Source organism: Microtus pennsylvanicus, chromosome 7, assembly GCF_037038515.1.
Source record: "Microtus pennsylvanicus isolate mMicPen1 chromosome 7, mMicPen1.hap1, whole genome shotgun sequence".
NCBI lineage: Eukaryota > Metazoa > Chordata > Mammalia > Rodentia > Cricetidae > Microtus > Microtus pennsylvanicus.
Window position 1 is genome coordinate 91,739,097 of NC_134585.1, and position 27,879 is coordinate 91,766,975.

The 27,879-nt window shown below is 41.2% G+C and overlaps 1 protein-coding gene across 13 annotated transcripts in view; it reads right to left on the reverse strand.

The window, feature by feature from the left end:
• Positions 1-3,314: 3,314 nt before the first annotated feature.
• Positions 3,315-27,879, reverse strand: part of Camk2d (calcium/calmodulin dependent protein kinase II delta) — a 250,842-nt gene continuing 226,277 nt past the window's right edge. For 8 of the 13 annotated variants that reach the window (XM_075981432.1, XM_075981442.1, XM_075981438.1 and 5 more), the window contains 5 exons: positions 14,341-14,416; positions 9,817-9,911; positions 7,785-8,013; positions 6,591-6,679; positions 3,315-5,450 (listed from right to left, as the gene is read on the reverse strand). In XM_075981432.1, the coding sequence (XP_075837547.1) occupies positions 6,613-6,679; positions 7,785-8,013; positions 9,817-9,911; positions 14,341-14,416 (467 nt within the window). In that variant the 3' untranslated portion in view covers positions 3,315-5,450; positions 6,591-6,612. The remainder of the gene's footprint in view (positions 5,451-6,590; positions 6,680-7,784; positions 8,014-9,816; positions 9,912-14,340; positions 14,417-27,879) is intronic. The other 5 variants (XM_075981445.1, XM_075981439.1, XM_075981440.1 and 2 more) reach the window with 1 other exon arrangement.

Here is a 27,879-nt window from a genome sequence, read left to right on the forward strand (position 1 = left end):
CATCCCATGGGTTTGCATGGAGCAGGAACACGCTTTGACTTCTATTTTAACACAGCACTCTGACTGCTGCTTTGGGTATGGGGAAACCGTAAGAGCAGAAGCGGAGAGACCAGTGAGGACTATGTTCCAGGAATATAAACCAGATGATGGTATTGGATTCCGGGACAGCAGACCAAGCAGATGCTAGTGCTCACAGTCTGGTGTATATTTGAAAGATGATGGATTTTAAAGTGGAAAAAGAGTTAGAATTGAAGGCAAGGTTTCTAGTCTGATCAGTAAGAACTAAGTTGTCAATTCTTGACGTATAGAATGAGCAGCAAGAGAAGGTTTGAGCAGAATGATGGGACGAAATGTTGACTTGAGATGTCTATCTGAGCCTAACGTAGATTTCCTATAATAAGCTGGGCATATATGTTTGGAGTTGGGAAATATGATCTAGGTGAGGAGAATATATTCGAGGATCATTAAAGTAACTAACAGTCATGGTGATTAGATGCAATTATTCTGGGAACAAGTGAAGAATTCAGAACGGAAAAAAAATTAAGTAAAAGGATCAAGCAAAGAGCGAGAAGCAGCATTTACCCAGGCTGGTGGAGCTCTAGACAAATGTCACCTACACAGCATGTGTTTCACAATGGAGACCGTGAGTCACTGGGTGAGGTACCGCTGAGATAGTTAAGTAAAATTAAGAGCAAAAATCTATTCTCGCTTTAGCAACAGAATGGTCACTGTGTTACTAAGGCTGAAAAAAGAAAACACAGTGTGAGATGGGAAGTTGGAATCTTTAAGACAGATAAAGCTCCGGGTGGGGGAGACCCAGAGCTGGGGGCTCAAGCCTAGAGTCCTAGGTAATTGCCAGGCAGAAACAGGGAATTTGTCACACATCTGAGGCCAGCACAAGCTATGCAGGGCAGAGGCGTGGCCTGGACAAGCATAGCCTTTCAGGAACTGCGGCTGATTGTGACAGGTACTGTCTGGGGACATTGATGCTGACACAGTAGGGAAAGTTGGCTGTGTCTGTGAGCTGAGTGTGAGCTGCGGAGGCTTCCTGAACAGAGAAAGGCTGGAGAGCTGACTCTGCCCTAAAGACCACTTCCTGCTCTTGCAGAGGACCTGGGTTCAGTTCTTGGCACTCAGATGGAAGTTCACGGCCATCTATGACTCTTGTTCCAGGGGCTCTGATGCCCTCTTCTGGAATCCACAAGTACCAGCCTCTCCCCCATTGTGTACAAACAAACATGCAGGCCCTCACACATACACATAGAGTAAGTAAATCTTAAATAAAAGTCAGGTGTGGTGGCAAAAGCCTGTAATACCAGTAAGAGGGAGACAGACAGGCATACCCTTAGGCCTTGCTAACTAGGCAGCCTAGTCCAGCTGGCCGACATTTCACGGGAACATGAGCTTTTGTGAGGATGCTGGAGTGAGAGATCAGAGAGCCAGAAGTTTGTGACTTTTGAAATTAACTAAGGCCCAAATCATGACTTTTGTTTGAAATGTCTCATTATAAAAGGTTGGAAACTCATTTGCAAAAGGTCAAAATGGGCCGGGAGATGGCTCAGTGGGGAAAGGGTTAGGCACACATTAATGAGGACCTGCGTTTGGATCCTTAGCCTGCCTGTAAAGGCCATGTCTAGAAGCCTGCAACTGTAACCCCAGCACTCACAAGGAGGAACTAGGGGGGTCTCGGGGGCTTGATGGCCTGTGAGCCTAGCTAAAACAGTAAGCTCCATTTTCACCGAGAGATCCTGCTTCAAACGCAGAAACAAAACCAGGCAGAGATCAGTGAAGGAACCTACTAGACATTGACGGGTGAATACACACACATATACAAACCCCCAAAGCAAAAATTAAGATAAGATTGTCATTATAAAAAAATCACACAAAGGAAGACACAAAAGACATGAAAAGTTTGAAGTCGGGATTTTATTTAATGAAATGACCCAAAAGCTGTGTTTTCTCCATTTATCCTCACTTTAGATAAAATTCTTTTATTTACATAGAAACTCAAAATTGTAGCGAGTCGAAGTTAACACTCTTGAAAGGCTCCCCAGAATGTACCAATCAACTCAGCCTCCTCTTTCTCATCTTCACGTAGGTGGCTCCCTCCCTCTGTGGCTTTCATCTTGATGAGCCATTGGGATACAAGTTTATCCTGTTAAACTGTTAGTGCAATGGCAGTAGCCTGAACTTCTCAGGGCAAAGCAAGAGTTACACACCCGCCTGAACTCGAACAAGCAGTGAGCACCAGAGTAGGGGTGCGCAGTGAGTAGCAAGGGTTTATATGTAAGTTTGGTTGAGGCAGGGTCTTTCTATGTAGCCTACACTGGCCTTGAACTCTAGATCCCCTTTTCCGCTTTCAAAACTGCTGAGATTACAGCCATTTACCACCACGCCCAATGGTGTCCATTGAATACACGCCAAATAGTATTCTAGGCATTTTGTATAATTTATTTCTAATCCTCAGGATGTTATAACTTAACTTTTATAATTATATTCATCTTATAATTATGGAAACTGAAGTTCAGGGGGAAGAAGCAACTTGCATAAAATATGAATATAATGACGACAGAGTCCAGCACCCAACCCTGGACTGTCTGATCTCACCTTGAGGTTGCCATGTATAGTAAGCATCAGTTCAACAGCTGTTTATTAACACCCTCTCCCTTCCTTGCCCTGCTTTGGCTGGAGGGGTACACTGATGAACGCACTGTCTGTATCGACTTCTCTGCCACAGTAAAGACAATGAAAAAATATACTGTCAAAGCAGTGTGGCTAGTAGGGATGGTGAATGCAGGCTGCCATGAAAGTCACGACAGAGCAAATAAGAGCCTAGAAGCTGCCAAGGCAAGTGGCTGGAGGAGGCACAAATCTATTCTGAACCTCAATGGATGAGTCAAGGTTTGGGTTCATGGAACGAAGAAAGAATAGTCTCGGTGAGAAAGTAAATCACATGAGTGCACTTGAGAAATTGCATGTGGTGATTTAACTAACGGTGCTCTTCTAATCTGTAGTTGTGGAGGGGCAGGGCTGTGTCCTGGGGATGTCTGTCAGATTCATGTTAACAGAGGGAGATGGTCTAGCAGTTTAGCAAGAGGTGGACAGAATGGTGCACATAGAGAAACGTTTAGGATACTCAGTTGCCAACAACTTTCCTTTCGGCTAATGTTCCTGTAGGAAGACAGCACTGTTGTGTGCAGAGAACACACAGCTTGCCATTGTCAAGGAGACCAGGGCAGGACATAATGTCCTAGGTAGTGTCCAGCACCATGCATTCATATAGTATTCCTTAAGAAATAAAGATGGACACGCTGTCAGCAGAAATCACAAATTTATTAACTCTTAAATATATCAATCAGTCATTTACCATTATGGCAAGAAATATATACAGTGTCCCATGGTAAACTGCAGTATTTTCCAAACAATGGAAGGTGATGAACGTGTGATTCCACTGTGCTGGAGAGAGCAAGTCACAATTTCCTCGCATCTTAGTGCAGAAGACAGACTGGATCTATGTAATACTTCAACACCACATGCTAAGTTCAAAGTGTACAAAAAGAGAGAAAAAAAATCCTACCACTATTTGTGTCTTTAAATACATGTATGCCACGTATAGCTGCTTCACAGAAAGATAAAAGAAATTAAAAAGGGAAAAGTGAGGCCATTACGTTTTTCACAGATCTCCTTGGCAGGTTAACACGGCTCAATACATTTACTGTATATATTCATTTTAAATATATATTGTTTTAAATCATGTAATTATCAGAAAAAGCTTCAACCCATCTACCATACATTCACTAGCAACAATATCTAAAGTGATTAGCAATCAACACCAAAAGGTGAAATGAGAAAAAAGAGGGGAGGGGGGTGTTCTCTTTTTGCTGTTTGCTTCCACTTTAAAAATAGGCTTCTGAGGACTGTGAGTAGCTATGGTTGTTCAATGCTGATGGAGAGTCCATGCACCACAAAGCATTTCGGGGTGGAGAAACAGCCTCACCGGGACTGAATCAACAAGACCAAATGAGAACCACAAAGAAAACTGGGGCATTTCCTTTTCTTCGTTGCTTTAATCTGGAAAACCCCTAGCTCCTGGCAGGAAGTTGACACTGTGACTCAAGAGAGAAGCTAGGCCTGCACATGGCATAAAGATCAAGTTCAAACACGATGGAGAATGAAGAATATCCCTCACGGTACTAGCTAGAGAGAGTGAGGCAGTCAAGGCCCTCACATGCCACCAGGTCCAAGCAAGTGCTCTGCATGCCACCCTGGTCACCCTCCACTTGGTCTTCAGACGATGTCCCTAGTCGGTAGAGAACCAGGACATTGTTGCAGGTTCTGACTGCTGTTAGCGCAAGTCTCAACACTTCCAATGCTTTTAATCTAGCTGGGATACCTATGCACAAGGGGTGGCCTAAGCTGAATTAAAAACCTTTATTTAAAATCCTATAACAACTCTGCGGGCCCTGAAAAGACAGGAAGTGCTAGTCTTAGCTTCCTCCAAAAGACCTTGATTTCTATTTTTACCTTCATATGCAAATTTTACTGTTATTTTTACACACTACCAGCTACAGAAAGACAGACAGACCAACAGATAGATAGATTGAGAGGGAGAGAAAGAGAGAGAGGGAGAGAAAGAGAGAGAGGGAGAGAGAGAGAGAGAATGGGAAAATTAAAAGCAAACAAATATTACAAAACAAAAACAACAGAATTTGAGAAAGAAAAAAAAAGCAAAATCAGTGCCAAGTGTTCACCAGAATTGTGCTTATCTGAAAGCAATCAAACTCATAAATGATGTTAATTTTTCCCAGTATTCAGTTTGACTCAAATCAACATGGCTTTGATGGTAGAACACCAACTGATTCTTGTCCCTGCAATCACACAAGATTCTGTCCACCTAACCACTCCATTTACACAACACCAACACTTTCAGAGAAAAGCATTCATTTCTACCAGGATCACACCAGGAACTGAAGGTACACACATATTAGCCTTAAAAACAAACAAATAAACAAACAAAAAATCAAACCCAAAATCCCAACAAAAGCCCCCAAAAGATTAATGGCAGCGTTCTAAAAAGATTTACTTTTCTCTCATAAACTGTCATTCCGAGAATAATAATTTTTAACGAAATCTTCTAAATCTTGGCATAAACAGAGAAACCTGATGGATATGCTGAACTTGGAATATTGTGGAATTTTCTCGTCTGACCTCCCTCTATGGTTTTCCAACGGTGATTTACGTTTGCATGGAGTGTCCCATCCAGTAGCCGGAGTGTAAACAACACATAGGAAGGAATATATGATACGATGACGGGTCGCATGTGCATTACGTGGAGAACCTTCACAGCTTCATGCATCAGAAACATGCATGAAGAGGGGGAGAGGCCGTCCCAGGGTTTCCCGCCAGGTGCCTTGAGAACAGAACGCAGAAGTGGCACTGTTGACAGTTAGCTGAAAAGGAGGAATAAATAAATTATATTGTTTTCTATAAAATACACGACTTTTGGCCACAGATGTTCCTAAGGTACAATTTTTATAACGTAGCTCAACCTCAGATTTGGAAACATGCTGGATGAGATCTTTGCCTGTGATCTTTGGAAGACAAAATAACACACTTTTAACAAAGACAATTCTAGGCAATCCATAGTATGTATTTGTTCAAACAAAGTTAAGCTGAAAAAAAAGAAAAGAAGGGGTCACAGGCTTCAATCACATTATTAAATATAAATATATGTCTTAAGTATTCATATTTACTAGACAAATTTAATAAATTCATGTTAGTATTTGGTTGAAACAGAATCAAAGTTCAACTTCATTCTGTGTGCTTTGCTCATTATGCGTAAATTTCTTGGGAAATCAAAATTAAAAGTCAGTTCAGCAAGGAATCTAGTCTCAAAAGTAGAGAATGATTCTCATTCAGGTCTTTAAAGCTATAACCAGGAGCATCATTCCTTAAAGGTTCTGTTCCATCTTGAACAGAAAATAGAAACAATGACACCTACTCACGTCTGTACCCTAAATCTTTAAAAACAACAACACAAGCATGGATTTACTTGCAGTCATCTGTCTGTTATCAGAATGACCTCCTTTGTGTTTGTTTCAAGTTCAAGTTCAGCTGGACTTTCAGTTGTGTCCCTGCCCCCCAGGCTCCCACCGTTCCATTCAGTCAGACACAGTGAGCTCATGTACATATTAACCCGTCGACACCTAACATTGCACCTTCCGAAAGACAGCAAGGCTCAAAGGATTTCAATGCTTAATAGAAATTGCTGCGGATAACTTAGAGTTGTTTGCATTAACCCAGGTATCACTGGCTTTTGATGTGAGAACTCCGGGATGTGAAAGTGATGCGATCCGGCTATTGGGAAAAGTTCCTCCTTGACGCCTGTTACCTCGCAAATAGTGGTGATGCTAGAAAATGGACGCTAGAACTAAGGACTCATGCAAAGCCACGATGGATTTCCAAAGATTTCCTCTGTGTTTCACTGAGTAGATTGCTGAGCCAATGTCCAGAAAGGGAAGAACAGCAGCCATGCAGCTTTTCCAGCATGAGCCACATCACACAGAACCGTGGGGCAGGATGCTACTTACAAGACCCAAATGTGAATGGATTTCAGATGTTTTGCCACAAAGAGGAGCTTCCTGAGAAGTTGTCTTTCCCATTTGGAATACAGGGTGGCCTATTAAGAGAAGCCCCATTTAAGCCACCTGGCATAAAAGGAAGTTTTCTTAAATAGGCTCTATCCCTTAACACTTCAGAGAACTGCAGAGAAACCTAGCCCCTTGCCCAATACAAAGCACATCCATCCTATCTAGAACAGCTGGCAATTTGTGGTTACCTCTTTGGGGGTGAAAACCACAGAAACACTAACACACACTTTATTTTTCACTCCTTTTGTGTCTTCCTTTTGATAACATAGCTACGTTATTTTAACCTATTTTTTGTTATTGGGATTTATTTTTGCCTTTATTGATCCTCTTTATTCCTTTTTTGCATATCCAACAGTGGTAGATGGTGGCTAAAATGACAGGACCTTTGAAAATCACTGTGGTTGATAATCGGCCTTCAAACTGAGAAGTCGAAATGGCTTTGCTGGGGCGTGTTGAGTGGCTGTTTGTGAGAGCTGGGCTCCACACCTGGCATCTTCAAACAGTGCCAGGGGATGCTGCAAAGAGATGATCAGTGGGCCAGGCTTCACCCGGCTTTGTTTTCTTCTCACTTTCAGCTCATCCCCTTTCACTGATTCAAATGATTTCCTATCATTCCCCAGCGAGCCAGCCTGTCCTGTTCCGCCCTGTTTTCTAATGCTTCTAAGTCCTAGCACTGTAACTTCACGATGTTTCCCTAGCTTGGACTCCCTCACTTGTGTACTTTAACCATGTCTGTATCTTCAGATTCTGTTCCCTGTGTAAAATTTTGCTCAGAATTTAGTCTCTTAGGCAGAGTATGGATGTTCTGATGCACTGGTTGTTCGCTGCATCCAACTCTCAAGTCAAGCGTGTAGTTTATTTTTTCCACGGTCTTAATGAATAATTGCCTCCCAAAGCAGAATGTATGCTTCCTGTGGAAAATGCCTTTTCTCCCTGCATCTAGCATAGGAGAGGCACTCACAAGGTGTGTTGTGAGTTATCTGTCTTATTATTATTATTTTCTGTCTGTTGGGAATTAAACATTTGAGGAAGAATATTGATAACACCTGATATTTTCTCTTTAAATACTGTTTTCTAAATTTGCCTACTACAAGGGGGCACATTAACAAGATATGACAGCCTAGAAATATTTACTTGATGGGTACTGTGGGCGACCCCGAACGATGAAAGTGAACATTCTGCCACTTCCCATCACGGCGGTGCCACACACGCGTCTCTTCCGACTGCATCGTCTTTGGCATTCCACTGCCGTCCATGTACTGCGTGAGCCGGATGTATGCGATGCAGGCTGCGTCGTCTCCCACCAGATGCACGTGAGGGTTCAGGATGATAGTGTGGATTGGTTTATTGCTTTTGGACAAAGCTGAAAGAGAACGATATAAAAGAAAACAAGGTAAGGTCTTAAAATGTAGTAAACTAAAATCAGGATTAACTTCAGGTGGGATCGATGAGGAATGGTACTCATCCATGCCTTAATGCATTAACCGATTTGCACCAGTTGAGTGCTGGGTGTTGTATAAGGTGCAAACAATGAAACAAAAATGGATAATCTTCATTTTCCTTGATTTCCTTAAGAGGCAATTTGTACCACTCTGGAAATTTTCATTGATTAGGCAGAAAAGCTGCACAGATGCACTTATAAAGCAAGGGCTAGAAGCAGAAGCCACCCTATGAGGAGAAGAGGAGAAACCCTGGCTCAGGTACCCTGAACTACTCCCACTGGTGAGGGATTTGATGAGGTGATTTGCAGTGGTATTTCTGTAAGTAGCATGGGGGATGAGGGAAGTACCTCAAGTGTCAATTTTAAAGTCACTGTTTCCCTGAATGGATGTTTCCGCATCAAATCCTGTGCCTCTTCAGTTTGGTCAGAATGGACTTGTGATCAGCTAGTCACACTTCACAATCTATTGCTTGCTCACACAGTTGGTTATGAACAGATGTTCCCCACCAGGCTCCAACCTCTGGCGTTGGGATAATACCTATATCCATTCTAATCACTTGACCAAGAGATTTGTGGATTCTGAACACAATTCCTATTGATGGTGTTCTGTAGCTTAGAAGAGGCTGAGTTATTCCAGCTGTTACCCAAACACTTCTCATTCTTAGGCAATGCTTCTTTACATTACTTGAAATGTTAGTGACATAAAAAAATACCCCATTATGGATAGTACACACTTATGGAAAATAATAGTGCACAGTGTAATGTTGAAATGGTTGAAATATTAATGGATCAATTAACGATTTTTACTAGAAATAAAATGGTGTTTATGGACAGGCAGATTAAAGAAGTAATATGAGATGCCTCCATCAAAATGCTGAAATATAAAGAATATGAGAATATTTAACCAAGCTTTGTTAACACAAATTAATTTAAATTACTTATTGTTGCTTATTTGTTTGCAAACACCTAACACATGGTGAGAGAGAGAGAGAGAGAGAGAAACTCATGCACTAAAAACACATGCCACGTAGACTTGTCAATGCTTTTGATCACTAAAAGCGAACCTAATTACCTTAATTATCATACAAGTCTTCCTTAATTCAACAGGATCTCATGCCAAAAAGACTGAATTCCTTTCACATACCATGGAAATGTAAGGCAACATTTAAGGCTGTGAGGCCCAAGTAAAATGATGGAGGGAAATCTTGCTAATGCTGGGCCTTTGGCTTGGTTTTATCTTTATTTATTCTGATTTGCAGAAACTGCTTTGGAATGTTTGTTTTCTGAAAGCTATATGCTTCCTCTGAGCCTCTCAGATATTAAGACCTTTGCAATCTGAGTGGAAACACTTCCTGATTGCTCATCTTTGTTCGTGCCGTAACTTGAAAGTGACTCTAGACTTTCCAGTAGTGCTCAGCCACTGTGGGTATCATGGCTGTGGTTTCTCTTCCCCATATTAACCATATGACAAAAACTCAAAGTAATACATGTTCATAACGTTATATGGCTTATCTTGTCCATTCACTTGGTCTTAACAGGTGTTTCCATATTTTCCAAAACATAAAGGACTTTTTAGGTATGAAGTACATATCTTTTGGTCCCCCAAAGCACAATTTTCATGGTGGATATATGTCAGTAAAAATCCCCACTGCAGGAAAGAACCAAGGAGTCTGTGAGGTTGGGAGAAGTTCAAGGAGAAGTTGGCAAAGAACGCAGAATAGCTACCGTTTTCAAAGTAGAATCTGTGAAAGTCCATCCCTTCCACTAAGTTGCCCAAAGCTTCAGGTTCAAAGGCAGTGAGGCCTGGATCGCAGATTTTTCTGCAACAAGAGAAAGATTTCATGAGTAACTGTGCTGACAGTTTTGTTCTTTTAAGTCTAAGCATTCTTGCTTATGGTCAGTGAAGGAAAGAGATTCTAAAAATAAATAAATAAATAAAACCAAATAGGAAATTTCTATTTTTTTTCTTTTTTTTTTTAACCATAGACCTTGACAAGGTGATCAGAAAGCAGACTCCAAATTGTCATTTTGCAGAGGCACAAAACCAAGTTAACCAGCTCAAGTACAACCATTTCTTGCTGTTTAATTTCCAAAGCTAATTCTTTAGTTTTCTAACTTTTGACTTAAGTTTCTTATGTTTCAAGTTTTCTCAAAGTCGAGGACATACTCTAAGTCCTTTCAAATCATCTTTGGTTTGGGAAATCAATAATTTTTGGAATGATTTTTAAGGGACCCACTTTCTCCATTCTTCTCCAACATCCAGGTTGTAAGTGACTTGAAGGGTAGAATGTCAGTTTGAATTTCCCGGGAATGTCCATAAGATTGCTTTAAGCATATGCTTAATGCTCATTTCACTTTCAAAAGAAAAGTAATAGGTGCTTCAAATGGGCATGATAGTTCTTTTAATTCCGGAAGCAGAATTCAGCAAAGGGGTATGCATCTCTAAACAATTCACAAGAAACCAATGGGCTTTCTTTGGAGAAATTTACTTATTCAAACTATTAAACGTGATCTATAGTAGGAGGCGACTATAAGTCATTGATATTAAAATAGAAGTTAATACAACATGCTTCAAAGGCAGGTTATAATGGATAGAAATGATACAAGAAAGAAAGAAAATTAGAGCTGGGTTTTTAAGAATGAGTCAGAGTTTTGCAGGGACGTGGAAGGTCCCGAGTTGGAGGAAGGCAGCAAGGACTCAGGGTACAAATAAAAAAAATTTCGGCCTATTTATTAATTTGCTTCAAATGAGAAATGCAGTGGGTGGGAACCCATTTAATTCCAAATGGACATGCTCAATACTGGAGGGAAACTTTCTTAACTGTTCATCAGGGAAACAAATTTGCAAGCCTAACTCCCTGTGGTTTTTCAGAGCTTAGCACAGTTGATGGAACATGGTGCTGGCACACCAGGAACGGTGGGGCACACATGTTTTTCAGCAGGAGTCCCAGGCCAGCCTGGGCAACATGAGTCCCTGCTTCAAAAAACACAAACAAAGGAATGCAGAGCTGGTGGCCTGGAGAGAACACTTTGAGTCTCAAACCGCAGCAATTATCCTTTGCGAGCAAGGCGGTGGTAGAGGGGAAATAATGAACTTTGTCTCCGACTGCCTGCTGGGCAGGTATTTTTAAGCCCAAGTCAAATATACATATAATTTCTTCCTAAGGAGTGAAGCGGGAAGAACAGTGTTCCTATGGCAACAGAAATTTATTCTGCCAGGTGTTATTATTTCCTCTCTAAAATATGGCTTAGTTGTCAGTCTGTCAAACCAAACTCCATACTACCTCACATTGGCATTTGCAAATGTTATTCTCTTTTTTAGCTTCTTTGTCATTCATTATCTATCTATCTATCTATCTATCTATCTATCTATCTATCTATCTATCTATCTATCTATCTATCTATCTATCTATCTTCTATCTGTCTCTATCTATCTATCTATCTATCTATCTATCTATCTATCTATCTATCTATCTATCTATCTATCTATCTATCTATCATCTATCTATCTTCTATCTGTATCTATCTATCTATCTATCTATCTATCTATCTATCTATCTATCTTATCTATCATCTATCAATCTTCTATCTGTCTGTCTGTCTGTCTGCCTGTCTCTATCTATCTATCTATCTATCTATCTATCTATCTATCTATCTATCTATCTATCTATCATCTATCTATCTATCTTCTATCTGTCTGTCTCTATCTGTCTCTATCTATCTATCTATCTATCTATCTATCATCTATCTATCTATCTTCTATCTGTCTGTCTGTCTCTATCTGTCTGTCTCTATCTATCTATCTATCTATCTATCTATCTATCTATCTATCTATCCATCTTCTTTCTATCTATCATCTATCTATGTATCTATCTATGTATCTATCTATCTATCATCTATCAATCTTCTATCTGTCTGTCTGTCTGCCTGTCTGTATCTATCTATCTATCTATCTATCTATCTATCTATCTATCTATCTATCATCTATCTATCTATCTTCTATCTGTCTGTCTCTATCTGTCTCTATCTATCTATCTATCTATCTATCATCTATCTATCTATCTTCTATCTGTCTGTCTGTCTCTATCTGTCTGTCTCTATCTATCTATCTATCTATCTATCTATCTATCTATCTATCTATGTATCTATCTATCCATCTTCTTTCTATCTATCATCTATCTATGTATCTATCTATCTATCTATCTATCATCTATCAGTCTTCTATCTGTCTGTCTGTCTGTCTGTCTGCCTGTCTGTATCTATCTATCTATCTATCTATCTATCTATCTATCTATCTATCTATCTATCATCTATCTATCTATCAATCTATCATTTATCTATCATCTATCAGTCTTCCATCTACTCACCTATCTATCATCTACAGTTACCACTTATCCACCATTTCTCTATTACTCATTCTCTTGCCACAGGTCTCAGATTAATAAAGACTGACAGTATTCTAGACATATTGGTTGGGTGGTACTGTGAGGAAAACTTAGGGACCAGCTGCCAGAGCCTCACCAACATGTTCTTCAACCTAAGAAGCTTAAGAATGGAAGTAATACTGGATTATCCTGGGGCCTGGAAGTACAAATCTCGGCCAAATGACAGGCCTCTCCAGGCAACGAAGAGGTGATGGGCTCTTAAGACAATGAGTTACTTAAATATCCTACTTTGACCTGTGTGGGAACTGTAAATACCTCATATCTACTGGTTACAATTATACCCTATCGGTGAAACAAAAGCAAGACACAATTTTTGTCTTCCAAAGAGGATGGCTATCACAAAAAAGAGCTTTTTTAAGAGTCTTCGAATTCTTAAGAGATGCAGAGAGGACTCACAAGGTTTTAACGGTAAAAAGAATTTAAAAAAAAGCAATTTATACAGCAAGGAGGCATTATCAGCCACAGTTTTTGAGAGAGCTTGGGGACAATAGGGATCCAAGCTCCAACCGTACTGTTTCTATTACCAAGTGCCCTTTATAAGATGCTGGTGAAGAGTTGTTGCCCACACGCATGTTCAGGCGTATGCACATGTTTGTATGTGTAAGATAGCTTAGTCTGTAGACTGAGTGACTCTTCCATATTTTACATTGCCTATTTTGTGTGTGTCTGGACAGTGAACATCCTTCTATTACTTACTTTTGCCACAATTTAAGGGGAAAAGAATTTATTTGGGTTTATGGTTTTTAGGGCTTCAGTTTATCACAGGCTTTGCTTGGGCACACACTTAGGCAGGCCATATTCATTTTATCATTGATATTTTTGTCTACTAAAGTCCAGCTCATATTCTTTTCAAATTTTGTTTCTTTCCAGTCTTATCCACTCAGCACAAAAGCTAACTTTTGACACATTTTGTAAATGCCTTTCTAAGTTGATTCTCTGGCAGTTTTGGTTTTGCCTTTTAAAATTAGTGATGCGTACCAATTTTACCAGCCGGGAGATTAGTGTATCTTCTCCTTTGTGATAATTTTTCCTGCCGTTAAACTAAGAAACATTTTTCTAATGAGGGATCAGAATAAATCCTTTTCTTTTTATTTATTTATTTATTCTTTTTTTTGCATTTAATGCTTTCATATAGTGGGATTATGTAATAAGGAAAAACCATGGATTTACATTACCAAATAGCTTCGCAATGACACTTCCTGTATTACTTAAATAAAATGTTTTATTTTTCCCCAAGAAAACTGATTTCCTTTATATAAAAAATGTAACGCAGAAGTGTGTAACTATTTAAATTAAGCATAAAATCCTCCTCTTCAGTCAAAAATCTCCTTAATACAAAAACATACTGAACTGATGGAGATGAAGCTGAGCTTCATTGATTTATGAGGGGAAAGAATCCTTGACATCAATATTTATTATCTTTTTCTGTCTCAAGCCCTGGCAGAACGACAAAGGAACAATGTTCTTAACCCACTTCTCTGCTTACACTCTTTGTAAATCCTAGTCTTCCTGGATTTTTCTGGTGGCCTACTTTTGCGCAGAACTGTGGGTGATTACAAAGAAGCGTCATTCACAAAGCCATTCTCGGTTTTTAGATCAGAAGTTGAGTCATCTCTCTGAAATTACAAACAAGCTGTTTCTTTCTTGAGTGTCCTTTGTCATTTATATGACAGAAAGCTCTTGTCAACATGTTAAAGCAGGGCTTAAATGGGCAGGACTTCAGATACCCTAGAAAATACAACGGCGGAAAGAATGCTCTTGGCCAGTGTGTGGAAGCAAAGCAAATGTGTCTGTCTCTACTCACGTGTAAGCTTCGAAGTCCCCATTGTTGATAGCTTCAATCAGTTGCTCGGTGACTTTGATGATCTCCTGCTTTCGCGCTAAAAGCAAAGATAGAATTGGATGAGAACAAAGGACAAGAATCACCCACGATTTTGGTCAATGATACAGCTACTCTGCTAAATGAGGGTATCATATAAACCATCTCTCCTGGAAAAAAATGGCCGCTCCTTTTGCACAGTCTTTAGCTCAAAATGGGAGGCCAACAACTATGTCTCCTAGGAACACTTAGAAGCACAGATATCCAGGCTCCAGCCCAGACCAAGAGATTCAGAATCTGGATTGTAATAGGGCTCTAAGGTCTCAGTTGTCTAGGAGACACTACTCTATCTCATTTGATGACAAACAACAGGTACCCGGAAGGTTGAATTTACTTTTGCTATCTTTATCACTGTGACTTAGAGAACGTGCTCTCTATTAACAAATGTGCCACCAAAAAATTCAGGTTATAAACGTACCAAAGAACAAACATTCAGCTTCAGAGTGAAGATGGTATGTTGCATCAATACGTCCAACATTAGGTGACTAGACTTATGTTTCAGGTCAACCTGCCTGGCCCTTCCAGAAGAGGGCATTAACACTGTGATAGGCCATTGTATTTAGGTAAATGGCCATTAGTAAACTCTTAAAATTGAGACAGAGACATACGAATGCTGCCAATGTGAGCAATAAGCAGACAGAAGCCCCTTGCAAAACTATCAAACCCAACAAACATCAAGTATCATTAGTGTCTTTTCCTACCTAGGATTGGTAAAATTATTAATGGTGGTTCTGGTTCAGACATCACTCTTTCAGCAAATTCTTTTCCAGTTGCATCTGCTTCAAGTGCTCCCACCCTTTTATTGAATACCCATAGTTCCTGAGCTGTCCCCTGGGTATCCCTGACACCTCCTTAAGTTAAAGCACATGGCTTATTTGGTTGCTATTAAGCTTTGTTAACTGTGTCAGCTGTGCCCTCCTATTTAAATAGAAAATTCCTTATGAGCAAAGAACATGTTATTTCTTTGAGTTGCCTAAGAAACTTTTGCTCTTAGATGTTAACTATATTTGTAAATTTGATCCATTGAGATTACTGACAACATTTTCTTAATTTCAGAATGTTTTACTCATGAAATTATGTTCCAATATTAATATTTATCATGTTTAAATATAAATTATATTAAAAAATTAAGTTGATTAGGTTTCATTTTCAGAACACTGTCCATCATCAGAATCAGATCGGTGGTCACAAAGTTGTTCTCGGTTTTTCTGTGTGAGGCATTGCGACTTTCCCACTCATCATGAAGATGCTAACGTTTGCTTTTAATTCTTTATTGGTTACAGGAACCACTTTTTAAAATGAATCTGTTCTTCATGCTTTAACACAAACTTTAGTGTGTGTTCGCTTTCAAAATCCAAGTGATCTAGGTGAAATCATTTCTTAATGAAGAATAAAATTGGAAAATTAATTTGACTCCATTAAAAATATGTGATACTATCTCATCACAAACACAGCAGTCACATATCTTATAAAATAATTATTCGATTAGTCCATACAGTGGCTACTAACAATGTAAATGCTGACAATATGAAAGCATCACTATTAGAAGCTCATAGTAGTTGTGTATGCAAGAGCAGAACATGGGCGTTCCTAGCTCCTCTGCACACATAATTTTGTGTTTTTTTTGTTTGTTTGTTTGACTGATTGGTATGAATATCACAGCCATCCTTAGGACATATTGATGGAGTCGTAACAGCCGAGAGTTCTGTAGCAGGGAGGCTGCCAGTGACACATTCAGTTTAGTGAGGTGATTCGTCTGTCTGTGGCCTTGGCAGTGTTAAGCTTTGGCAAAGGCCTGGACAGCTAACCTGACTCTGGATCCTGAAGGGCATCCATGAAGAGCTGCTCAGAAAGGGGGAGTGTAAGGACCTGGCTGCCCAAGCTCCCTCCTCACACAAGACTCTGCATTTAAAACTAACAGTGTTTTTAGTAAGTATTGGCCAGGTGGAAAAGTATAATTAGAAAACAACGACAATCTTTTCAAACTAACCAAAAAGGAGAAAATAAAGACCAATGTCAAGTGCTGACTGTGTTACTTCAGCAGGCTGGGCAGTTCACAGAGTGTGCAAACTTCTGGAACAGTTCCCGAGGTCCTGAAAACCCCACAATCTCTCACAAGCACAGGATGGAGTCAGGAGCAGCAGCAGTGAGTGACCATCTTTCACTCAGAACCACCATTGCCCAAATATTCCCTTGCTTTCTTGAGTTTTGCTACGGTGGCTTAAGCTTGTTTTTGCAATATCAGTCATGTAAACTGTCTTCCAGATTAGTTCTCGTTCTCAGAAACAATGGCTTGCTAGCTGGCCTGGCCGAGCAACACACAGACAGGGCTCAAAGCAGGATGTTTCTGGGCTGTAGCATCCTGGAGCCAGTGTAAGCCGAGCCTTGGTTTAGGGGGGGCCTGGAACTCAGGAATCTCTGAAGTGTTCATTTCCTCCAGGCAAAGGCGTGTGAGTGAGTCACAGTTGGGCCTGGCACATGACAGCTGACTCTTGGAAGGAAAGCAGAAGGCTGAAAATGAATCACTCCTGTACAAGGCTCCGAGGTTAGAAGTTAGAGCTGTTGTTACAAGCTCAACATCTGATCTAGGGCGTGAGGGTGGGGTGGGTGCCAGTTAGCTCTTCCCCAACAGCAGCGAGCCCAGGGGACAGTCACTGTGCCAGGTCCCTGGCTAGCTGTTTTCTATGAAGAGGGTCTACTCTTTGCTCTCCCTTCTTCCTCAAGGTAAGAAGTGACAGCCCCAGAGGCAAGATGGGGAATATCACCAAAGGGGAGGGCAATGCCTTATGGCATTCCCCACCACCTGTAGGATGCTACCAGTTTAATCTCCGAATGCTGTCAGTCAGTCAGTAGGACCCAAAGTAGTTTGTGAGGATTTCTAGTTTGGGAAAATAGAAGGGCAGAAGCAAGCAGGAAAGATGGTCCATATTCTCGGAGCTCTTTCCATGCCTGCATACAAACACATTGGGCATCTTCCCCTACCCAAAGTCACAGCTCCTCTGACTTATTTATTGATCTAGATATCAAAAAATCTTCAGTCCCTAGGACAAAGACTGCACATTTCAAAGTTACTTTCTTGTGTGAAGAGAACAAGGTGAATATTGGAAAAATGATTGATAAGCATCAGGTGATTTCAGAGTTACTTCTGTGTAAGAACTACAGTGGAGCAAATTTTATTATTGTTTGATAAAGAACCTACAGCTTGAAGGTGCGGATGCTCTGAGACCAGGTACAGCAATCTATGGGAAATCAGGCCCGGCCCTAGATCCCTACATTGGCCCCTAAAAAGATCTGACAGCCCTCCAGCAGAGGGGTGCAAGGCATCCCCATCCCATGGCAACTACAGGGTAAGTCTGTGGCCCTATCAGAATCCGCCTTCTCCTCTGTGCCCCTTAGCGCTCAGATTAGGACAGACTAAACTAGATGGAGTGGAATTTTCTCCACCCCACCTCTTGGAAAACCTACAGAAGTAAGGACTTCTTTTGTTCTTCTGGTTTTCTGAGTGGAGACTGAAGTGTCTGTCTTTTTTTTAAAGAGCTCAGTTGTTGCTGCACCTGGAGGCTGTGCCTCCAACTCCTCCACTCTAAGCTTCTAGCCAGGTTTGTGATGGAAGCCCTTTTTCCTCACTGGTTGCCTCTGGTACAATGTGATGTCTCTCCTAATGATCTCCTAAAGATTGTGTACCCACCCCAGTGGTTGAAAGGCTGTCCTGTGTGAGAGACTCCAGTCTTCTTTTGAGCTCTGTCTGTTAGCATCTATTGTAGAGAGATCATCTTCACAGGAAAGAGTATCTGCACAGGTACTCTTCTCGTCTGTGATTTCTTTCATAATTCTACCCTTCAGATCTATACCTTAAAGCCTATTTTCAAAGTCTCCCTTGAATATTTCATGCACTTCAAACCCAACTACCTGAACTAAGTTTGCCAAGTTCAACCACCACCAATGAGAAGAGACAGGCAGGATAGATAGATGCTAGTGTGTTTCATATTATGAGATCATATCTCACAATGTGGAAAGAAGCCTGTGTATGCACACCGTAAATATCTCAGCACCTACACATGGATAATAGATTGCTTTAGTCTGAGTGACCTTCTAATAAGCTCATGTCTTAGACAGAACGTGAGGTCTCAAGAGAGAGTACAAATCCAAGTGCACAGAGATGCTGAGGAGGGAGAGCGCAAGAGGGACCATGCAGGAGATATGGGAGAGATACTCCAATGCTGTGAGTCTCAGAAACAGAGCTGGTCACCTGACCAGAGGAACAAGCCTGCAGTGACTCCCTTCCTTGTTTCTCAGCTCTTCCTTCCCTGTGGAATCTGCTGGTTGGAGAGAGGGGCCGGTCTAGTTGTCATTGTGATACTGATCTGCTGCTGTCTCAGGCACTGAAGAAAGCATAGCTTACAGATTTCAATTCCTGCCTCTTCATTGGCTTCCTGGTGGCAAGCAATAGGGTCACCATAGTCCGTTACACAGACATAATTGGTTTCCCATGGGTCTCTATCCAGATGTATAAAAAAGAAAGAGCTTGAGAACCAGAGGGCATATCCCACCCTTCTCTCCAGTCCATCAAATGCTGCTTTCATCTTCTAGTGTTCCACATTGGTCCACTTCTGCACCACTGTGAGTCCGAGTACTCTCCCTGTTCAGGTTCCCTACCGTGCTGCCCGAGTTTCTGGGAATAATTCAGACCGCCGCCGGCCACCTTTCTCTTTAGGAACATTCAGATGCTTCCAAATGCATATCTCCTCAAGAATGTCCCCTTTGAAGTCTTCTAGAGTCTTCTCACTGCTGTTAGCATTCAAAATGAGACCCCAAAGCTTTCCTCAGCTTCAATCCTGCCCATCTCACCAGATCTCATCAAAGGTTATTTTAATCACTCCTCTTCCTACCCCCAGCCACGCACATGTGCTGTCCTTTGGTCCTAGTGAACCTTTCCCATGTCCATGCTTGTACTTTTTTTTTTTTTAAATCAGATCTCAACTAGTTTTCCTTTAAAAGGACTTGATATTTATGGCTAGAAACCAAATATGAGTGAGTAACATCCCATGTTCCTCTTTTTGGGTCTGGCTTTCCTCACTCAGGATAGTGTTTTCTATTTCCATCCATTTGCATGCAAAATTCAAGAAGTCCTTGTTTTTTACTGCTGAGTAGTACTCTAATATGTATATATTCCATAAAAAGCATGGGATAAAACCGGACTAACTGAACATAGCGGACAATGAGGACTACTGAGAACTCAAGAACAATGGCAATGGGTTTTTGATCCTACTGCATGTACTGGCTTTGTGGGAGCCTAGGCAGTTTGGATGCTCACCTTACTAGACCTGGATGGAGGTGGGTGGTCCTTGGACTTCCCACAGGGCAGGAAACCCTGATTGCTCTTTGGGCTGACGAGGGAGGGGGACTTGACTGGGGGAGGGGGAGGGAAATGGGAGGCGGACGGGGGCGGGGGGAGAGACAGAAATCTTAAATAAATAAATAAATAAAAAGAAAAACAAGAGAAGAAAAAAAAAGGACTTGATAGCACCCACAGGCGTGGTCATAAGGAAGGGAGAATCTCACGGGGCCTTACCTTTAAACAAAGAATCATAAACAACTAAGGAATGATGGCAGAGAGAGAAACAGTCATCCCGAGGGAGGAGACCCCAACTGGTGATCTTACACCAGGTGACATACAAGTAATAGTAAATGAATGAAATAGGTGGAATTTACATGTTTGTGTGTGTGAGTGTGTGTATAAAACAGGAATGAAGAGCAAAGAGACTGAATTTGAGAGGAAACAAGGTGTGGATGGGAAGGGTTAGAAGGACAAAATGGAAAGAGGGAAATGATTTAATTATATTTTAAATAAAATAAAACATCCTTGGCCTTCATTTTACGTCAGGTTGAAAGGATATTATACAGTTACACATGTCTTATACTTGATTTTAAAAATCAGTTAGTACCCTTGCCTTTACAGGCTCACCCAGTTAGTCAGCTTCCTCTGTCTCTTTGTATGGGGCAGGAACGACACCATTGCAATACCAGCATCTAACACAGTTCCTGTCTTAGAGGAAATGTCCAATGAGTATTTGAATGAATGAACCCGGTTTATAATCCCCAGTCCAATGGTCTTTCCAGTGCACAATATTGCCTTATTTGGTGTCTGATAAATCTTCTAATCAATTTATTTTTATTTTTTATATTTTTTGGATTTTCAAGACAGGGTTTCTCTGTAGCTTTTGGTTCCTGTCCTGGAACTAGCTCTGGTAGACCAGGCTGGCCTTGAATTCACAGGGCTCTCCCTGCCTCTGCCTCCCGAGTGCTGGGATTAAAGGCATGTGCCACCACCGCCCAGCTTCCTCTAATCAATTTAAAGTAGGAACAGAGGCTACAGCTCAGTAATAGAGCATGCGCTTAACATGCAGGGAGGCCTCAGGTTCAATCCTCAGCACCAAAACCAAATCCGTAATATAAGAACCTAATAGAAATCAACTTAGATGAAAGCAGCCTGTTTTCCCTTCTGACTCACATGGAGTGGTTATTAAACCCCTTTCCTTTTCCATATTTTCTCCTTTTTACTAATGGAGCCATAATTTACCAAGGCTCCCAGCTGGGTGTACTTCTGCGGTCTGCTGTTCCTTTATCCTCATACACAATCATCCATGAGTCATTAATTTTCTTCGGTACTTGTGATGTTTCCCAGGGCATACTCTCAACCTTCACATTGCATGACAAGCTCATGCGCTCCTCTCGCCTTAACCTCATGCTGAGGACTGCCCAATCTCCACCACGGAGTCCTCATCTTTCCAGCCTCTATGTTCCTGTTTCTTATAGTTTGCCATATTCTAAGAATTTATTTCTGTTTTATTTTATGTGTATGGGTGTTTTGCCTACATGTATGTCTGTGTGAGGGTGGCGGATCCCTTTGAACAGTTGTGAGCAGCCAGGTAGGTGCTGGGAATTGAACCCAGGTCCTCTGGAAGAGCAGCCAGTGCTCTTCACCGCTGAGCCATCTCTCCAGTCAGCATGCCATATTCTAAACATCCCTGGGTATAGGGCATTTCAGACTCGCTTCACTTTCTGGCTGAAGCTGCTGTGTCTCCGCACCTTTCACCTGGGCCAATGGCAACCCAGTCTACTGAGCTGCTCCAGCCAGAAGCATTGGTATCTCCCTTTGGATCACTTCCTCATATAATGTAACACGAGGGTCTCCTCACCGCTGAATCTTTCTGTCAGTCCTTTCTCTCAGAGCCCAAGCCTTTGATCTGATCTAGGCTCGCACAAGTTCCCATCTCCAGGGTCTTCTCCATTCTGCCCCTCACTGCAGCAGAACCATCCACCCCAATCCCTTTATGTTTTCAGGGCATTTACTGTTCATAAATCAAAGGCTGACCTTCTCTGTGCACTTCAGTACTTTTCCAGCTTTCTGACCCATTCTTCAGCCACCCCAGGGGCTCTGTTCTTTACTGAGCCCTGAATCTTTGATGACATTGTGTCTTCCCTCTATTTCCCCTTTTTCTGCCACACTGAGTTCTGTCTGGATATCTTCTCCAATGTCCCACTCATAGGTTACCTTCTCCGCCTGGCTGCAGTTCCTAAGGGCTCCACCCCCAGCTATTTTTATCTCACTGTGATTGTGCTGCATTCCCCAATGAGTGTGTGACCATTTTATATTCTGAACACTTGGAACTACGCTAATGTTTCCAAATGCACATGTATTTGTGTACACATACCCAGTCTATAAAAATATAGTGTACATTCAAAACCATTAAGGAGATGTCAGGCACTTGGAAGATGCCCAGCTGCTGCTCTGAGAGTAAATCTGGATGTCAGAGTCAGCAGGAGGACAGAACATCAGGCTGCAGGGTTTCCATGATGGAGCCAGAGAAGATACAGTGCATACGCGCACAGTAGGGAAAGCTAGGGGATTCCAGGCAATGTTGAAAGATGTTTCACTTCAAGAAAAGAAGGAGCGTAATGGAAACATCCTAACTATATGGGTTTGAGATTTTTATTTGTTTACATTTGTGATTAAACAGACCCAGGCATCTAACTGCCTGCAAATGTGGCTTTTTACTCCCGGATGTTTGCAGATTTGTTACACGTTGAAACGCTTTACTGGGCTGTGTCTAAAGATTACTTACTCAGTCATCAAAAGCTGCCTTGTAAAAACGGTGGTTGGGTCTGTCCAGAGCTGTCTTTGCTCTGCGGGAACACTATGCAGTTCTACCCAGTCTTTCCCACCCATGTACTGCAGTTTAGTCTAACCCTTGCCTACCTCTCTTGGAGGGAGGTCATTTGGCTCCCAGACGCTTGAAGGACGGAGAGATGGAAGGACTTGCTAAGCCACTCAGTACGTTCAGACCAGGCCAGAACTTGAGCTTGATGTGGCTCAGCCACCCCCCACCCTTGCTATTCAAATCGCTAACCTCTGTTTCTTTATAGCCCACAGTGCTTAATTCAATATTTTGAAATCATAAACCTAAATGAGCCAGCTAAATGTCTTTGAACTCACTCTGACAAGGTGACTGACTATTTAATTACTGGGCCAGGTTTGCAATTAATTACGACGCCAGTTTCCCACATCTGGGAGCCCCGTGGCTTTATTGTCGTTCTCCATGCTGCCATCAACAAAAATAACCCTTGGGAACAGTTACGTCAGGCAAATACACAAACTAGGATCGTTTTCACGCTGTCGGTGGTTTCAGAGAAAAGGTACTTATAAGCCCACTTATGCTTAGCCTTCTCTGTGCAATTAACAACTTGTTTCTCAGTGACTTTATTTTCCCTTCAGCAATTTTGTGTTAGTTAACACTGCAGAAAATAACTCCTATTATTTTATCACTGAAAAATCACACCTATTAAAGGGTAGGACTGGTTGGTTTAGTAATCTATAAGATTTTATTCAAATATAAGACTAATAATCACCAAATTTATATATAGGAATGTTTTCAAAAGTTACTATCCAGCTTCTACTATAGAAGCAGCTAAAATGCCCACTTCTCAGGGCTGGGGAGATGGCTCAGTGGTTAAGAATAGTGGCTGCTCTTCCAGAGGACCCAGGTTGATTCATATGGCAGCTCATATGTACCTTCTGTACCTCCAGCTCCAGGGCACCTTCTTCTGGCCTCTGAAGGCACCAGGCATACACATGGTGCCCAGACATATATCCAGGCAAAACATCCATATACATTAATAACGATGATGATGATATATTTGAAAATTCCTCAGTGTTTCAATCTCTCTAGCCTCCCAAAAATAACAGGAAAATTACTCAAAGTATCTTTGGGAATTTCTCTAGAGTACACAGTAGCTTCAACTTTAAGAGCAAATACCAGCACCTTCTCCCTCTCAGCTTTTCATGATCTGACAATTAACAAATGACAGACACAGTGTGTATATTAGAATTTTAAGATTCCTAAAGTTATCTTTGAGCTAAAAATGAAACAAAATATATACTATTTTAAAAATCAAGGGATGTATAGCCAGGCCTGGGGGCGCAAGCCTTTAATTCCAACACTTGGGCAGGTGGATCTCTATGAGTTCAAGGCCAGCCTGTTCTACATAGCAAATTCCAGGAGAGCAAAGGCCACTGGCGAATCCTTTTTTTAGGGAACAACAAAAGAAAGGGGTGTATAAAGTAGTGATGGAGATTTTCGTCAGAAAAAAAAGACACACATGCACTAAATGAATGAATGGACGAATAAGCAAATAAATGCAATAAAAATAATGCAATAAAACTTTAAAAATAAAAAACTTAAAATTTAAAAGGATGAGCATTCATCAGATATCACTGCCATTGGTTGGCAAATGATTAATATTCCACACAGGAAACTCATGTCCACCTGACATTAACAGAGAGTAAGGTAATAACAGGAGTCCCCCACAGAGAAGAACTTTGGGACAACATGGTGACTGACACTTATTTGGAGTTTCTGATGAGAACCTGTGAGAGTACCCTGTACGGTTGTCTCTCACAGGGCTCAGGCTGAGTACAAGCATGCCAGCCAATGAGAAATGAGGTCTGATGTATATGACCTGTCAGGAATTCTAGTGTGCACTATGACTGTTAAGGGGCTTCCGCTCCATTCACTTCCCACTGTTGAGGATCCTGTTGTCTATGTTTCTCTTGCCTCACCTTGACACACCATCCGTCTATCTACCTTTTGTCTTTCTGTGTTTGTCATGTTTTTCCTCTTTAGTTGGGCTTGATGCTGCAACTCCACTCCAGGCTGTGGTAGCAGCAGCAGCAGCAGCAATAGCTGCCTGACAGACAACAGTCACAGCAGCTTTTCCCACAAGACCTCCTGCTTGGTTTGGCTTATCGTCACATCAAAAACGATGGTCTAGCATCTCTATTAGTTTCCCAGCTTCTGTCTCTCGGGTTTCTTGGAGATTCCTTGCAACTGTCGCCTCTTAACCCTTGCATTCTTTAGCCTATACATATACAGATACCTAAATATAACAGGGTGATAACAGATCTGAGTATTGATGTTAATAATTAAGATGCAAATGAAACACCCGCGTGTTTGCCTTCTGGGCTATCAAGGAAAGTGTGGCAAGTACTGTGCCATTGAAATCACCACACTTTGTGAACTTATTGCTCTTAAATACATTATGATACTGTGGAAAAACACAAACATGTACACCTATGTTTCGGACAAAAAGCGCACTCACAATAGACACCAAAGTGTATGATTTATTCTAAAGCAAAAGACCCTAAACTTATTCAAAACTATACTTTCTAGTTTTTGTTCTTTCTTGGTGTGTATACTGAGATGGAACTCTGGGACTTGCAGACCAAGCAGATGCTCTGCCACTGAACTTCACCGCAGCATTCCTTCTGCGGTTTAGCTCTAAGATTATAAGGGGTAGTGCCAAGTATATAAAAACCTGGAGAAGTAAATACTGTGATGTACATTTAACATTTGAGAAGTTCTAGATATTTTAATGGCTGCTAGGACATGATTTAATTGGTATATAATTTGCTTCCCTTCTCTATCAGTTAAGTAACTATTCTTGCTACTACCCAACATTACCCAGATTCTACAAAAACAAATGAACAAACAAACATTGACCCTAAAGAAATTTATATAGTAGTATGGGGAAGAGAGACAGTCACTCAATCAGTAAACCAGTATTTCTGATAATCATACATTATTAGGAGGAAAGAAAAAGGGAGAAGGGGACAATGAAGGCTGGGTTTTGGAGGCATTTCCTTGTAATCAGAATTTCTGTTGGAAGGTCTCACCAGGGCAACATCTGGTGAGAGACTAGAAAGGAAATGCCTATCAGGATGCACTAGGAAGCAAAAGCAAGCACAAAGGTACTCAGGTAGAAGCTGGCTTCACACAGCAGGAAGATTGTTCTTGTGTTGCATGCACTATAGAGAAGAAGTCAGCCGGGGAGGGAGGGCTGTTGGGGTGAGGCTCTTAATGGATTCTAATGGATTTGGCAAAGCACTGGAGAATGCTAAGCAGAACACAGATATATTTTAAAAGCAGAACTCTGAATACTGTGTCAAGAATAGACTACGGACAGAAAATGCAGGGGAGAAGCTGTGCCAATAAGCAGGCAAAAGGCGCTGTTACTTTGGGCCAGAGCAATGGAGAAGTCTGCAAAGAAAAAAAGCCAATTCAAAGTAACAAGACAAAAACACCACAGTATGTGTTCTGAGGTATGAAGTAGGAACCAGAAGACCAGCTCAGAGACTAGATGTGGGGTATCAGCAAGACAGATGACTCAGCTATTTTAAAGAACCTAGACTGTGACACAAATATGTCAAATTCAATTTATAATTTATAGATGCGTTTGGACACAGATATGGAAAAAGAGGTTGGCGAATTACTATCTTGGAGTAACGAAATGTGATCAAAACTGTGTAGATTGCAACGAGTCCATAAAATGAGGAAGGAGGAATGGGGGGTGGTTTTGTGGGGGTGTCAATGTACAATGGCACTTTGAAAATGTGTTACGTATCGTGTATGTGGTGTGAAATACATCCACACAGACTACTTACTTATGTATCTATGAAAATAATAAGGAGGCCCGGTGGTGGCAGCTCTTGCCTTTAATCTCAGCACTCAGGAGGCAGAGGCAGGTGTATCTCTGAATTCAAGCAGCCTAGTCTACAGAGCTAGTTCTGTGACAGTCAGGACTACATAGAGAAACTCTGTCTTGGATAAAAAAGAATAAAAGGAAGGAAGGAAAGGACAGACAGATAACAAAAATAATAATGAAAAGTTCAGGAATGAGCCAATTTATTACAGTTGTAAAATTTTCTGTTCTAATCAAAAGAGATGAAACCAGCCATGCAAAGGAACTTGCATGTTGCTAACACTGTCTTGCAGGTGCCAATGTAATCACATGTAAGTGATCAGAGGGACAATACGGCTCTGGCAGAGGTGTTGTCTCTGTCACAGTCAAGTGACTCCCAGCACTCCTCACTAAGCCAGCCCTTCTTTACTGGTCCTACTCTCCCCACCCCAATAAAACAGACCAGCCAATTCTGCCCAGCATTGGCTAACAGAATACTGCATATGCCAAAAGAAACGAAGATGCTCTGCAAAACACCCAAATTTTAGGAAGAAAACACTTATTTGTACACCAGAGTGAATAGTTAATTTTTAATACTGACTAAAATATTAATGCAGAACAACAACAAAAAGGTCATTCGTGGGGAACTGCAGGGTGCACTGGGTCTCATTCCAGGGCTGGACCAACAGGACAGCTCAGCCTCCTGCCCCTGCCTGCCTCTCCATTTCCTGCATACATGGGGTTTTCAGTCATTAAAAAAAAATGAATGAATTTAGATCGTTTAAATATAGGACCCTCTATGGGAATTACAAAGCATCTAGACTTTTCACATATGATGAGAGTTATGTCCTCATGTGAACTTTTTGCTTTTGGTTTTTTATAGGAGACAGTTTCTCTGGGTTTTCAAGATTAGCCTCCAACTCCCAATTGCCTTGCTTCAGTCTCTATGGTTCTATGATTTTAGGAATCACCACCACACCTGATTTTTTTTTGGTTAAAATTTTAATGCCCGTATTATTCTTTGTTTTAGATTTATCTCAGTATTATCCAGAAACTGAGAACTAGAAAATAAAAGACAAGCTGTGGCTATTTAAAGGGAAATTCCACCCTGTCCCATCCCAAGATGCATCATTTTCAGAAATGAGAGGAGACCAAAAATGGTTAAGGGCAGTTATATCTTTCATGACTCTGAGCTCTAATATTAGTTCAAGTCCTTTGAGGCTAAACTGCATGCCGGAAATAAGCCTTAAAAGGCAAACAGCAAAATGTCAAAACTAAAGGCAGGAACACACCAGGGAACCAAGAGAAGCAAGATTCCACAGGATCTGAACTGCGTAGGTGGGGGAGTTACTGATATGCTCATGCTCTTAAGGCATTTTGAGACAAGTCAGTGTCAGGTTTGCCAATTGTGGGGTTCTTACCGGAGCAGGTAAGTCCCGAACCTGT